At 51.0% G+C, this 12,748-nt stretch overlaps 1 protein-coding gene across 1 annotated transcript in view; it reads right to left on the bottom strand.

Annotated features, from left to right (window-relative positions):
* The window catches only part of RIN3 (Ras and Rab interactor 3), a 130,851-nt gene that overhangs the window by 62,267 nt on the left and 55,836 nt on the right, over positions 1-12,748 (bottom strand). The window contains 1 exon segment of the mRNA XM_047796137.1: positions 10,133-10,250. Within this exon segment, the coding sequence (XP_047652093.1) occupies positions 10,133-10,250 (118 nt within the window).

The raw sequence follows: 12,748 nt of genomic DNA, 5'->3' as shown, positions 1-12,748 counted from the left end.
GTTCTTAACAGATCAGAGGAGATGGATACAAAAGACCCAGGGAAGTCACCAGTCCATTTCTACAGAACTTTCCAGAAGGTCTCACCTCTGGCTGCTTCCTTAAATAGTTTGGGCAGAAAGGAGAAGTTGGTGGGACAGGCATAATACTGTGGCTTCCCAAGGGGCTGGCTGGGCTGTGGGACTCTGAACACAGATATTGTCCTTGGCTATGGTGAGGCTGTACAATCCTGGTGCTCGGGACGTCTGGGGCCCGGCAAACCAAGGGCAGTGCCTTCTCTCTGTGCGGGGCTTTATCCTTCCGAGGCATTTTGTATCCATTTCTTGCCTGATGTGGTCAGTGGTCCCTTTTCCCAGGAGGCCCAGAGATATTGAACGACTTGCTTAAGGTCACAGAGCAAGTTACTGGGGGAGTCGGATTAGAAGCCCCTTCACTGACACCAGCCACAGTTTGCACAAGCTCACACTGATGCAGTCACTCTTCCTGCAGTGAAGCTGCTTGGGAGCTCCCAGAGGCAAGCAAACCTGGGAGGTGCTTGGAAGTAACAGTCAGCTTTTCCCCTCGGGAAAACTCTCAAAGCTGAGCCCCCGGGAACATCTCCTTAGAAGTCCTGAATAAGGAGTTCCTGTTGTGGCTCCGTGGTTAACAAATCTGATTAAGAACCATGAGGTTGCAGGTTTGATCCCTGGCCTCGCTCAGTGGGTTAAGGATCTGGTGTTGCTGTGAGCTGTGGTGTAGGTCACAGAGGTGGCTCGGATCTGGCGTTGCTGTGGCTCTGGTGTAGGCTGGCAGCTACAGCTCTGATTTGACCTCTAGCCTGGGAACCTCCATATGCCACAGGTGTGGCCCTAGAAAAGACAAAAAAAAAAAAAGGTCCTGAATATTTTCCCGGAGCAAGTCTCGGCACAGGGACACCGTCAGAACCACAAAGCACTTGCACAAACACTTAGCCTTCTTTCTTTCTTTCTTTCTTTCTTTTTTAAAAATGATTTTAATTTTTTTCCATCATAGCTGGAAGCTTTGTTTCTTCCACTCGTGCCCCAACCCACTGAGCCTCCCAAGCGATCCCTTCTTTTCTTCTTTTTTCTTTTTTTTGCCCTGGGCCAGGGATCAAACCCACGCCACAGCAATAACTTGAGCCACTGCAGTGACCAGTGACAATGCCAGATCCTTAGCCCACTGCACCACAAGGGAACTCCCAAGTGATGCTTTTAAGAGCAGAACTCGGTCTTATCTGAGCTTAGGGCTCAATAGATGCTGGCTGTGTATACACCCGAATGGAGGAATGAATGAATGAAAGTATGCAGCTCATTCTTGCCTCTCTGCCAGGTTTTAGGTATGTTCAAATATGTTTTCTTGTCCATTCCTCATATCGATTTCCTTGTCAGCATTTTTAATGCCGTTTATGGTGCACAAAAGTGAGGCCCAGGAGTCAAACAACTTGCTCGGGTTCCCAGAGCTAGTTAAGCAGGAGAACTGAATGCAAATCCAGGTTGTCTGACCCACAGACCTATATGCCAAAGGGAATTTCAGGGGCTGGGGGGTGGGGCTGGGCCTGGGGGGATGCAGATGAGCCTTAACTGGAGCAGATGGCCCTCCTCTGCTACTTCAGGACAGCCAGGACAGGCTAACTCCCACTCTGCCAGCCGATGTCTGGTGCTCCACCCCAGTAACATCGGTACAATAACTTTTATTCCCACCGAGCTGCATTACTTCAAGGGGGCATTAGTCTTTCACATGTTAGTATAAATAAATTATTTATTATTTATTTATTTATCTTTTTTGTCTTTTTTTTTAGGGCCACACCCACAGCATATGAGGTTCCCAGGCTAGAGGTCTCATCGGAGCTGTTGCTGCCGGCCTATGCCACAGCCACAGTAACACCAGATCCGAGCCACCTCTGTGACCTACACCACAGCTCACAGCAACACCAGACCCTTAACCCACTGAGCGAGGCCGGGGATCGAACCCTCAACTTCATGGTTCCTAGTCAGATTCGTTTCCTCTGCAGGAACTCCTAAATTTATTTATTGGCTGGAGAATTTCCAGGGAGCAGCGTTCCATGGAGGGTGGAAGAGTGAGGTAGAAACCGACACAAAAGTTGAGCCGAGATAATCCACAGCCCGGACTCTCCTGTGACAGGAAGCCCAGGAGGCGCTGGGGCCCGACCCCTCCGTGCTCGTGCAGAGGCCCCGGCTCTCTGAGACACCATGTTTTCCCTTAGCCCCATTTTCTGAAGCTGCAAAGCCCCTGAAAGTGGCAGTACACATGCGCCAAGGCCACCCACTAGGCCCTGGTGCTGGCACCACGCCCCACCCCCTCAATCCATTTGCTTTTTCTCTTAATTCCAAGGCCATGTGTTCTGGATCTTTCTTCCACCTCTATCAAAACCCCTCGTTCAGATTCCTGGTGTCCCCAAAGCGCACACTCACATTCTAGCACTTATGACCTCTGACCTGCATGTCTAGTTAAGCGTCTGAGTGTCTGTCCCATCACTGCACCAAAGTCAGGGGCCGCGTCTCCCAGAGCCTTCGCAAGCATCTTCTTCCCGAGGCCTTTCAGCATATAGTTCCCTGGATGTAAAGTCTTTTTGATGTTTCATAACACAGAGAAAGCCCATAACAACATGTTTCAATGAAAAAGGAAATGGCTAAAAAATATATGTGCCACCATGCTTCAAAATCTATTTAAAAAACAAATACAGCAATTCACCAGTTTTGCAATGAGGTTCTTGGCATTAGATTATCTGATGATGTATTTTTTTCCCTTGGGCCAACCCCAATTTTGGAGGCCGAAAAGGGAATTCCTGAAAGCAGAAACATACAAACTGCGGTTCGTTTTTTGCCAAAAGCTCTGTGGGTCATCACCAGAATGAGATAAGAGGAATGAATTAACTTCTCAGAGGAGTGCTGCAGGGGCAAGGCGCTGGAGGAAGGGGTGGTTTTGAGGTCTGCGTTGCATGGCACTCAACCTCACAGCTAATTATGATAGCCAGCATTTTTTTGAGTGCTCCCTATACTCAGCCACTGTGATAACTCTGCCCCATCAATGTCTTCATTTGGCCCAGAGGACAGCACCAGGATGTCAGAGAGTCACTCCCATGCTGACATCAGTCCCAGTGGCTGCTTTTTTTTCCAGACCACAGGCAGTTCTCCAACACCAGCTGGGCGTCCTTCAGTTTAACTCAATCCTACATTATCTACGGGAAGATGGGGTTGGATCCCACAGTTAAGGACTCAGTCCTACTACACTCACCCCCTCCCCAGCGCCCGCCCCTCCTTGCCATTGTCCTGCCAATGGCAAGTCCAGGTTGATCACCTGTGCTTGTGACCAAATGGTTACAGATCAGAGGCTCCAAGACTTGGGTTCAAATTAATCTGCTAGGACAGGACATGAAACTCAGGAAACCCATGTACTCATTAGATTACTGGTTTATCTAAAAAGATATAACTCAGGAACAGCCGGATGGAAAAGATGCGCAGGGTAAGGTACGTGGGAAGGGCGTGGAGCTTCCATGCTCTGCCGCAACCCTCTCCCCAGTCGGTCTCCACGTGCACAAACCAGGAAGCTCTCCAAACCCAGCCCTTTTGGATTTTTATGGAGGCTTCATCACACAAAACCGATTGATCAAATCATTGGCCATTGGTGATGGGTGCAACCCCCAGCTCCTCTCCCCTGCCCAGAGGTTGGGGGTTGGTTTCCCTGGCAACCAGCTCCCATCCTTAGGCTCTTTCCAAAAGTCATCCCATGGACATAAACTCAGGTGTGGTTGAAAGGGCTTGTTATGAAAATCAAGACACAGTTACGGCTCTTATCACTTAGGACAGTCCAAGGGTCTTAGGAGCTCTGTGACGAGAATGGGAATGAAGACCAATTATACATTTCTTTTTGTTTTTATGTTTGTTTGTTTTGTATGTAGAGGCACCCGTGGCATATGGAGGTTCCCAGGCTAGGGGTCCGATCAGAGCTACAGCTGCCAGCATACACCACAGCTCACAGCAACGCTGGATCCTTAACCCATTGAGCGAGCCCAGGGATGGAACCCTTGTCTTCATGGATACTAGTTGGGTTTGTTAACCACTGAGCCACGACAGGAACTCTGAAGACCACGTATACATTTCTTCCTGTAAGTTACAACACCACAGTTATGATGCTGAGGGCTTCCTATGGGCCAGGCAACACTGTCCCACGTCCCTACATGTGTTCAATCCTCCGGCTGCTGTGTTGCAGATGTTCCCATTTTACAGATGAGGAAACTGAAGCCTGGAGAAACTAAGTAACTTATCTGATGTCAGAAGGTGATCGGGGCAAAATAAAAATCTGAATTCTCAGCCTTTCCAAAGCTCATGCTCGCAAAAGAGGTTTGCATCCATATGAGTGCAAGACTCGCCACGATAAAACATCCAGGAGTTCCCGTCGTGGCGCAGTGGTTAACAAATCCGACTAGGAACCGTGAGGTTGCGGGTTTGGTCCCTGCCCTTGCTCAGTGGGTTAACGGTCCAGCATTGCCGTGAGCTGTGGTGTAGGTTGCAGACGCGGCTCGGATCCCGCGTTGCTGTGGCTCTGGCGTAGGCCGGTGGCTACAGCTCCGATTCGACCCCTAGCCTGGGAACCTCCATATGCCGCGGGAGCGGCCCAAGAAATAGCAACAACAACAACAATAACAACAAAAAAGACAAAAGACAAAAAAAAAAATCCAGAGCGTGCCTTCTCCACGCCAACCCTGACTTTAATGATAAGCCTTTTTTCCCTTTTAATGGACTTAATACATTGGTCCAAATACAGGTGAAATCTCACTCTGGGATAATAAGACTGTTGGTGAAAGGGTCAAACCCAAGAGCACAGATGTGAATCTCCTGTGTGGACCTCAAAGGCAATTAGGGTGACACTCTGCCCACTCATACAGTCAGCTCTCTACTGCCCGGGAGGACTCATCTGGAAGTTCTCCCCTCCTTGGTTGAAAAGGTCCCCCCAGTCCAGTCGTGAAAACCATTGGCGTCAGTCAATACAAAGTTCACTGCCTTTGTCTATGAGGTAGGCTCCATTCCCAAGTGCAAGTGCTTCTAAACTCCTTGGCCTAAACCCACAGTCTCCGGCGTGGAAGATTTGCTCAGGGCAAGAAGCAATCCTAACTGAGTTTCTAAAGCCAGGCGCCAGTCTGGTATAGGGAATAGGCAGGGAATGAAGTGGGGCTGCCCCCGAAACTTGGGCCAAGTGGCTCAGACTGAGTACTGGGCAGTCACTTCCCGTAGGGGCCAGACCACACCATCCGCTTCTGTCTCATGCTTCCTCTTCTAGAGACAGAGCCAACTGGTTTCCGTTTTCGAGCAGCCAGCAAAATATGTGTCATTGCCACCATCTTCAAGGGCGCAGATTAATGGGAAAGTAGCGAGTGTCCCCCAGCCAGGTGGTTAATTTCAGCCGTAAGGGGGCAGGGCTGAGCCTGGAAGCTGGCCTAGCCTCCATCCAGCCCGTCCTGCTCCTTTGGCCCCTATATCCCCTGCATCTCTTCTGTTGGTTCTCTGCCCCCACTCACCACACACACACATCTGGCCTCCGAGGGTGTGTGATGACCCAGACGCCGCAAGTGTTCTTGTCAGCTCAGTGCAGCACATGGGGGAACTGGGGATGCGGTAGACGGTCATAGTTGTTGGAAATAGTCACTGTCCCTCCCTGCTGGTCACATACTGGCAGGAGAATCATACTTTCCATCCCACTGAGTCTGGCCTGGCCATCCGACCTGCTTTGGCCAATGAGATGGGAGGGGAAGTGACACCTGCCACCTCCGAGGAACACTTTTGGAGCCACCCTGAAATTCTACCATCTCTCTCCCTCCCCTCTGCCCCGCATGTGGGTGCTGTGCTTTCAGCTCAGACTGCGGTGTGGACAGTTTTTGTAAAGAGCCTCAGCTGACACGCGACACGAGTGCAAAATACTTGAGTTACTGTGTATGCATAAGTACTGTGTGTGTACAAGCCGCCGCAGAGTAGGAGTGTTTGTCACTGCAGCATAACTAGACTGAGCTGACCTGTTCAGGATTTTGCAAAGACATTTTTTTTTTGTCTTTTTGCATTTTCTAGGGCTGCTCCAGCGGCATATAGAGGTTCCCAGCCTAGGGGTCCAATTGGAGTTGTAACCGCCGGCCTGTGCCAGAGCCACAGCAACTGGGGATCTGAGCTGTGTCTGCGACCTACACCGCAGCTCACGGCAGCGCCGGATCCTTAACCACTGAGCAAGGCCAGGGATCGAACCCGCAACGTCATGGTTCCTAGTCGGATTCGTTAACCACTGAGCCACGACGGGAACTCCTGCAAAGACACTCTTAACAAGGAACTGGAGGATGACACAAGCACAGAGATGGCCAGTGTGAGTCTCTCGTTCAAAGCAAACCGAGGGGGGCCACAGATGAGGCTGACCACCCACTTCTGGGGAATCCCCTCGCCTCCTTCCTTGGCCTCAGCTCTGTGTGGGGAACCCCAACAGAAGTCCCAGCTCCAGGCTCTGGGCCTTTCTGTGGCCCACTTCCTCCTCAATCCACCCTCCCCCTGCAGCCACCGTGGCTACAGGAGACTCAGTCCAGTGAGGAATGAGGAGGCAGGCCCCACCTGCTGGGCTAGGATTTACTCAGAGCCTTGGAACCCTGTGGTGCAGGCTTAGCCCACTCCTCCTTTTGGTTTAAACCTGCAGGAAGCCTACAATAGCAACAGCGACAGCAACGACAACAATAACAAAACACAATTACAACCTTCTCTTGTGCTTTGGCTATTGTCCTAAGCAGTGTAGGCACATAGCTCCTCCTTCCAGCACCCCATGATGGAGGCACCATTAGCACCCCCATCTTAGAGGCTGGAGAGGTTAAGTAAGGCGCCCAAGGTCACACAGGTAGTAAAAGGCAGAGCTCGGATTCTGACACAGGCTGTGTAGCTTCCACGGTCTGTGCTTGGCCACCGTGCTAAGGACGCAGGTACCCGACAGGAAGGCAGCACAAAGGTCAAAGCAGCGCATCAACACGGCAACGAAACACAGTACTTGCTGCTTTCTTACTGCTGCCTGGCTTCCCTGGGGGCAGACTTCAGGGGTCTGAGGTTTTGGGGAGCAGTGGAGGTGAATAAAGAAAGAGCAAAATGAAACACATATAAACCTACAGACGGCCTCTGTGTGGTCACAGTGAATGGACGTGAATCGTGATTTGGAAGCGTTATGTTTCATGAAGGATGGTGGATTTGAGTCTTGATGCTCTTTTCAGCTAAGCTGAGCGTTTCATTTTTAAAGGTTTAAAAATGGAAAATGAGATCCTACTACGTGGCCCTGGGAGGAAGACATGAAACAGGGGAAGTAAGCTTGCTCCATCCGCCAGTGCCTGGGTTTATTCCTGGGGCTCCGAATCAGAAATGAGACACACACCCAGTCGTGACATCCAAGTTCTATGGGGTAAGGCTCCTGTGTGCTTCCTGACCAAATTCCAAAAGGCTAGAGCAACCAGAGGTGTCACAGGGGTGGGAAGCCCTAGAAGTGATTGCTCAAAAGATGGGGCACGGAGGTGGGGAAGGAAGCACCGAGGCAAAGGAGAAAAGAACTTCCAGATGTGCTCTCAGTCCAGCCTGACTCCCTTTTCCTCCAAAATGCCTTTCTGGTCAGCGCGCCCTTGAAGCCGGGCTCTGTCTTTGCACTCCCAGTGCACAGGCTAATAGGCTCAGCATAACACTACTCCCCACTGTCAGCTACGTTCCAGTGTTGGTGCTGAAATTCAAGAGCACAAGTGGCTTCTGGGTTTCTAAAGGATGGTAGCTACCTGCCTGAGCAGCCAAGTGTCTGAAAGCCTGGTTACTCTCGATAAGAAGCAGGGCTACACTAGTCCATTAGCAGACAGGTTGATGGTTGTCTTTCTCCCAGGAGACCCACAGCGCTCCCTCACGCTCCCCTCACCCCTTCTGCATCATCCACGGGTGCTAAATATTTGGTCTGGCGGATGCTGTAACACTCTCCTTCCTCTCTGAGATCTCTTCATTTTTCTTCGCCCTGCTGAATGCTACAGGATAGGCGTCATTAAGGATTGCCACATAAATTAACCACCCTCCCATTCTCCGTACCCCTTATCCAGAGAGCAGACTCCTAGCAACTCACCAAGATTGGGGTTGTCTGCCCCTTCCTGGACACATACCTGGACCACATCTCCCAGTCTCCCTTGCAGTTGGGCCTGGCCACGTGACCAAGCTCTAGCCAATGGGATGTGCGCAAACGTGACACACCCACTTTCAGGCCCAGGGGGTAAGACCTGCCCACAATCCTCGGTCACTCTCTTTTCCCTTCCAGCCTATGGGCAGGGGGTCAACGTAGGAGCCTGTAGGCTGCTTGCTCAAAGTGTCAGGGCCTCTGTCAGCAGGGCCCCTGAATGAACCTCTCCCACTGTCCAGGAATCTCGCACAGGAGCGCGAAACCAGCCTCTTCTGGGTTTAAGCCGGTCCATGTTTTTGCTGCTACTACAGCAGGTGGCTCATCTTCCTGCTTCTATTCTCCATGGCGTGGCTCTCCACTGGAGCACCACCTACATCATTTACCTCTTTATCATCTCCTCCCTCCACCAGGGGAAGTGCTCAGAGGCGGGAACTGTTTTGTTCCCTGCTGTGTCCCCAACAGCTCCTGACAAGGAGCAGACACTTAATACCTATTCGTTGATTAGACGAATGAGTGAATTACATTCACCCGTTCAGGGTATGGCAAGAACAGGAAGGCGCCCCTGCTTTTGCTTCCTCCTCCACCTCTGCAGCTCACCCTTCCGGACCCGCCTGTGTGCCCTCCTCTTCCACACCCTCCCAGAATCCTTCCCACCATGGCCTGCATCCTCTGTGCGCCACCCCCCCACGCTAGAAGTCACTTTGGAGTTACACCTGCCACACTGCACTGCAAGTGCTGCTGTCTGTGTCTCTCCCATCCCCATGTCTCCCACCCTCCAACTAGACTGGGAGACCCTTGAGGCCAGAATTTTTTCATCTTTGCATCTTCCCGGTGTCGGGCACAAGCGTCTTTTCAGAAACAAGCACTCTTAAAATACTGAGTAAATATTTAACAAATATTTCTTACATGCATATAATATTTAATTGTGTAAATATATAATTATCTGATGTATAATTGATATATACTTATAATACTTATAAAGTACTTAAACTTAAGAAGATAAACATTTTATCTTCTTAACTCTGGTCACTCTGTTGCTAACCAAGAGTAAAAGCTCCCCACACACCTGGATCCCTTTAGAAGAGAGCCTAAGCCGGTCTTGGGAATAGTCTACAGATTCTTCTTCTTCTTCTTTTTTTTTTTTGCTTTATAGAGCCGCATCTGGGGCATATGGAGGTTCCCAGGCTAGGGGTCAAAACGGAGCTGCAGATAGCCACAGCAATGCCGGATTGTTAACCCACTAAGCAAGGCCAGGGATCAAACCTGCATCCTCTTGGATACTAGTCAGGTTTGTTACCGCTGAACCATAATGGGAACTCCCCCATGGATTCTTCTCACAAGCTTTTTGGATCTTAATACCTGGCATGGCCTATGAGAGGAGGAGAAGCCCAAACTGTTTCACTGTGTACAAACCCACCCTTGATGGGAGGCCCCCTAAACATTTTCCCACGAGGCCCAAGCCAGCAGCCCTGTGCACATGCAGGATTTTTGTCTTTCAAAGTGCCTGCCCATTCGGCCCTCACAAAGTCCCTGTGATACGGACAGGAAGTGACTATTATCTCCATTCGACAGATGAGAAAACCGAGGCTCAGAGAGGTGAAGTGACTCATCCAAGATCATGGTTTAAGTGTGTGCGGAGCTGTCACTAGGGCCCGGGAGGCCCTGACATGCTCTCGCCTTTTCCTCCCTTTCTCCAGCATGAGCTAACAAGGGGAAATTTCACCAAGACCTTGAGGAAGCAGAGCCAACAAGCCATGACCTGGGCGAGTGGAAACTCACAATGACTTTGAGCGATAAACTGAGTTCAAAACAAACTGGGCCAAGTAACTTCAACAGATGAAAGCTTTTCCCCCTTCTTCTATTTTTAAACCCTTCTTGCCTGAGAAGGGCTTGTGGTTACCACGTGTAGCATCTGCTGCTGCTGTGTGGTCGGAGGCAGAACGGGGCCGTGGTACTCACTCGATTTTTCTTCTTTGATGGTGTATTCGAGCACCTCGGACGAACTCCCGTTCAGGGAAGGGAGGTGGACACAGAGCACCAGGTGCTTCGAGCTGCTGTCCCGGCAGACCAGGAACGCCTGCAACGGGGGAAGAGGGAGCTTTGTGAGTCACAGATTGGGGGGCGGGGGAAGGTTAGAAGGACAACAGTGAGATGGACGTCATCTGGAATGTTCCAGAAACAAAGAGGCAGGGTGGGGAGTCAAGCATCCCTCAAGAGAACTAGAGCTTCTGCCCCAAGAGCCAAGTGTCCCCTGGCTCATGTCCTCTGGCTCCTTGAGCCTCAATTTTCTCATTTGCTCATTGAAGGGGGTCAACTAAACCAATTCGGATCCCTGGGTCCCAGCCCCTGAGACGCAGGTTCATTGCAGGAGGGGGTCGGGATTGCAATCAGCTGGATCTGGTACAGGCAGTGGTCTGGGGGCCACCCTTGGAAAAATTCAGATGTATAGGTTGCATTTCAATTCACACCCCAGCACATATGCTCTGGGGGAGGCAGCTGGAAATAATCGTAGATGTTAGTCAATTCACACTTTTTTCCCCCATGGAAACAAAAGAAGCGAATAACTCACATGCTGCTTTCTCTGTGACAGAAACTGTTGTGACTACTTTGCATATATTCACTTGCTTGGTCCCCTAAATAACCCTGTGACATAAGTTTTGCTGTCATCCCCACTTCACAGATGAACACACTGAGGCGTGCTCCGACTTTAACAGGACCTGGCTCCTCGGGCTCGTGCGAAGATTGAGTAAATACACGTGCGGGCTTGGCTCCCAGGACATGCCCTGGAGGCTCTGCGGGGCCAAGGCCTCATAGCTGAAGGGAGCAGAGTTGGGATTCAGCCCTGGATGCTGCTGTCTACACCCCAGACTCCACGCCACGCAGCCTCTCTCTGTCCCACACACCCCACCCAGGGAGGGACCTGTCCTTTCTTCTCTTGTAGATTTGCTTTAGGCAAAAATGATGCTCCTCAGAGTTCCCTTGTGGCACAGTGAGTTAAGGGTCCAGCGTTGTCACTGCAGTGGCTTGGGTTGCTGCTGTGGCATAGGTTCAATACCTGGCTTGGGAACTTCCACATGCAGTGGGTGCAGCCAAAAAAAGTCCATAAAAATGATGCTTCTGGGCCCTGAGGACCTATCTGTGCTCTAGTAACCAAGCATTGCCCAGAGCTGGCGTATTTATAGACACTTCGCTCTTACTTCTCTTGCTCTAACCAAGGGTTCCGCTCAGTTAAGGGGACTGTGACTCTGAAGTTTTCCACTGTCACACCCACAGTGGCCCCGGGACCGTGCCCTCCCACGGCCATCATGGGAGGGCACTCCTGCTTCCTTTCACAAACTCTGTGGCTTAAAAATGTTCTTTTTGGTCTTCATTGGCCCCATCGAGGCTCGTCCAGGTGATGACAGACACCTTCTGGAATCATCTCGGCCTCCTTGGGCACGGCTTGCTCTGGGCTGGCCCTCCCCCCGTCCTTTTCTGAGCAAGGATTTGGTCACGGTGTTTCCCCCACCCAGCTTCCCTCCACCCTTTTCCCCACCCAGGGGCTAAGCTGCTCCCACTCAGGCTTCTCTGGAGTTTGGAAGACAGGGAGTCTGGCCAAAGGTGCTGAGAGATGACTGGGGAGCAGGGCCAGTGGGGCCCCCAGAGGACGTGGCCCCCAGCATGAGAGGCTCTGGAGGAGTGCAGAGATGGCACACTGTCCCACCGCCCCTTGGGAGATGCTCCAAATTACTGATTACTATTTATCATTATCATATTACGCGCGCGCTCTCTTCTCTCCTCTCTCTCTCTCTATATATATATATATATATTTTTTTTTTTTTCCCCCAGGGCCGCCCTGCAGCATATGGAGGTTCCCAGGCTAGGGGTCTAATTGAAGCTACAGCCGCTGGCCAACACCACAGCCACAGCAACGCGGGATCCGAGCCGCATCTGCGACCTACACCACAGGTCATGTCAATGCCTGATTGTTAACCCACTGAGCGGGGCCAGGGTCCTAGTTGGGTTCGTTAACCACTGAGCCATGAAGGGAACTCCTCATATTGCTATATTATTCTAATTGCTAATACAGTGTCATTAGAAGGCATTCCCGTTGTGGTGCAGCAGAAATGAATCTGACTGGTATCCATGAGGATGCAGGTTCGATCCCTGGCCTCACTCTGTGGGTTGAGGATCTGGTGTTGCCATGAGCTGTGGTGTAGGTCACAGATACAGCTCAGATCCTGCATGGCCATGGCGTAGGCCAGCAGCTAAAGCTCCAACTTGACTCCTAGCCTGGGAATTTCCATATGCCGAGGGTGTGGCCCTAAAAAGCCCCCACCCCCCCAAATTATATATGTAGACAATGTCATTAGAATTAATAAAATATTACAATGCCATTATCGACTAGCAGCAGCTACACATTCTCCCCTGGTCTGCCCGAGATGTAACCCCAGTTCCCTAGGTTCCTTGATCTTACACGTGAAAGCTGTGAGAGGGGCTGCTGTCATCATCCCCATTTTACAGATGAGGAAACTGAGGTCGAGAGAGGCGGGTGATGCCCGCGGTGTGAGGCGAGTAAGTGCAGGAGCTGAGATC

Source organism: Phacochoerus africanus, chromosome 9 (assembly GCF_016906955.1).
Source record: "Phacochoerus africanus isolate WHEZ1 chromosome 9, ROS_Pafr_v1, whole genome shotgun sequence".
NCBI classification, from domain to species: Eukaryota; Metazoa; Chordata; class Mammalia; order Artiodactyla; family Suidae; genus Phacochoerus; species Phacochoerus africanus.
This window is presented reverse-complemented; position numbering and strand designations above follow the sequence as displayed.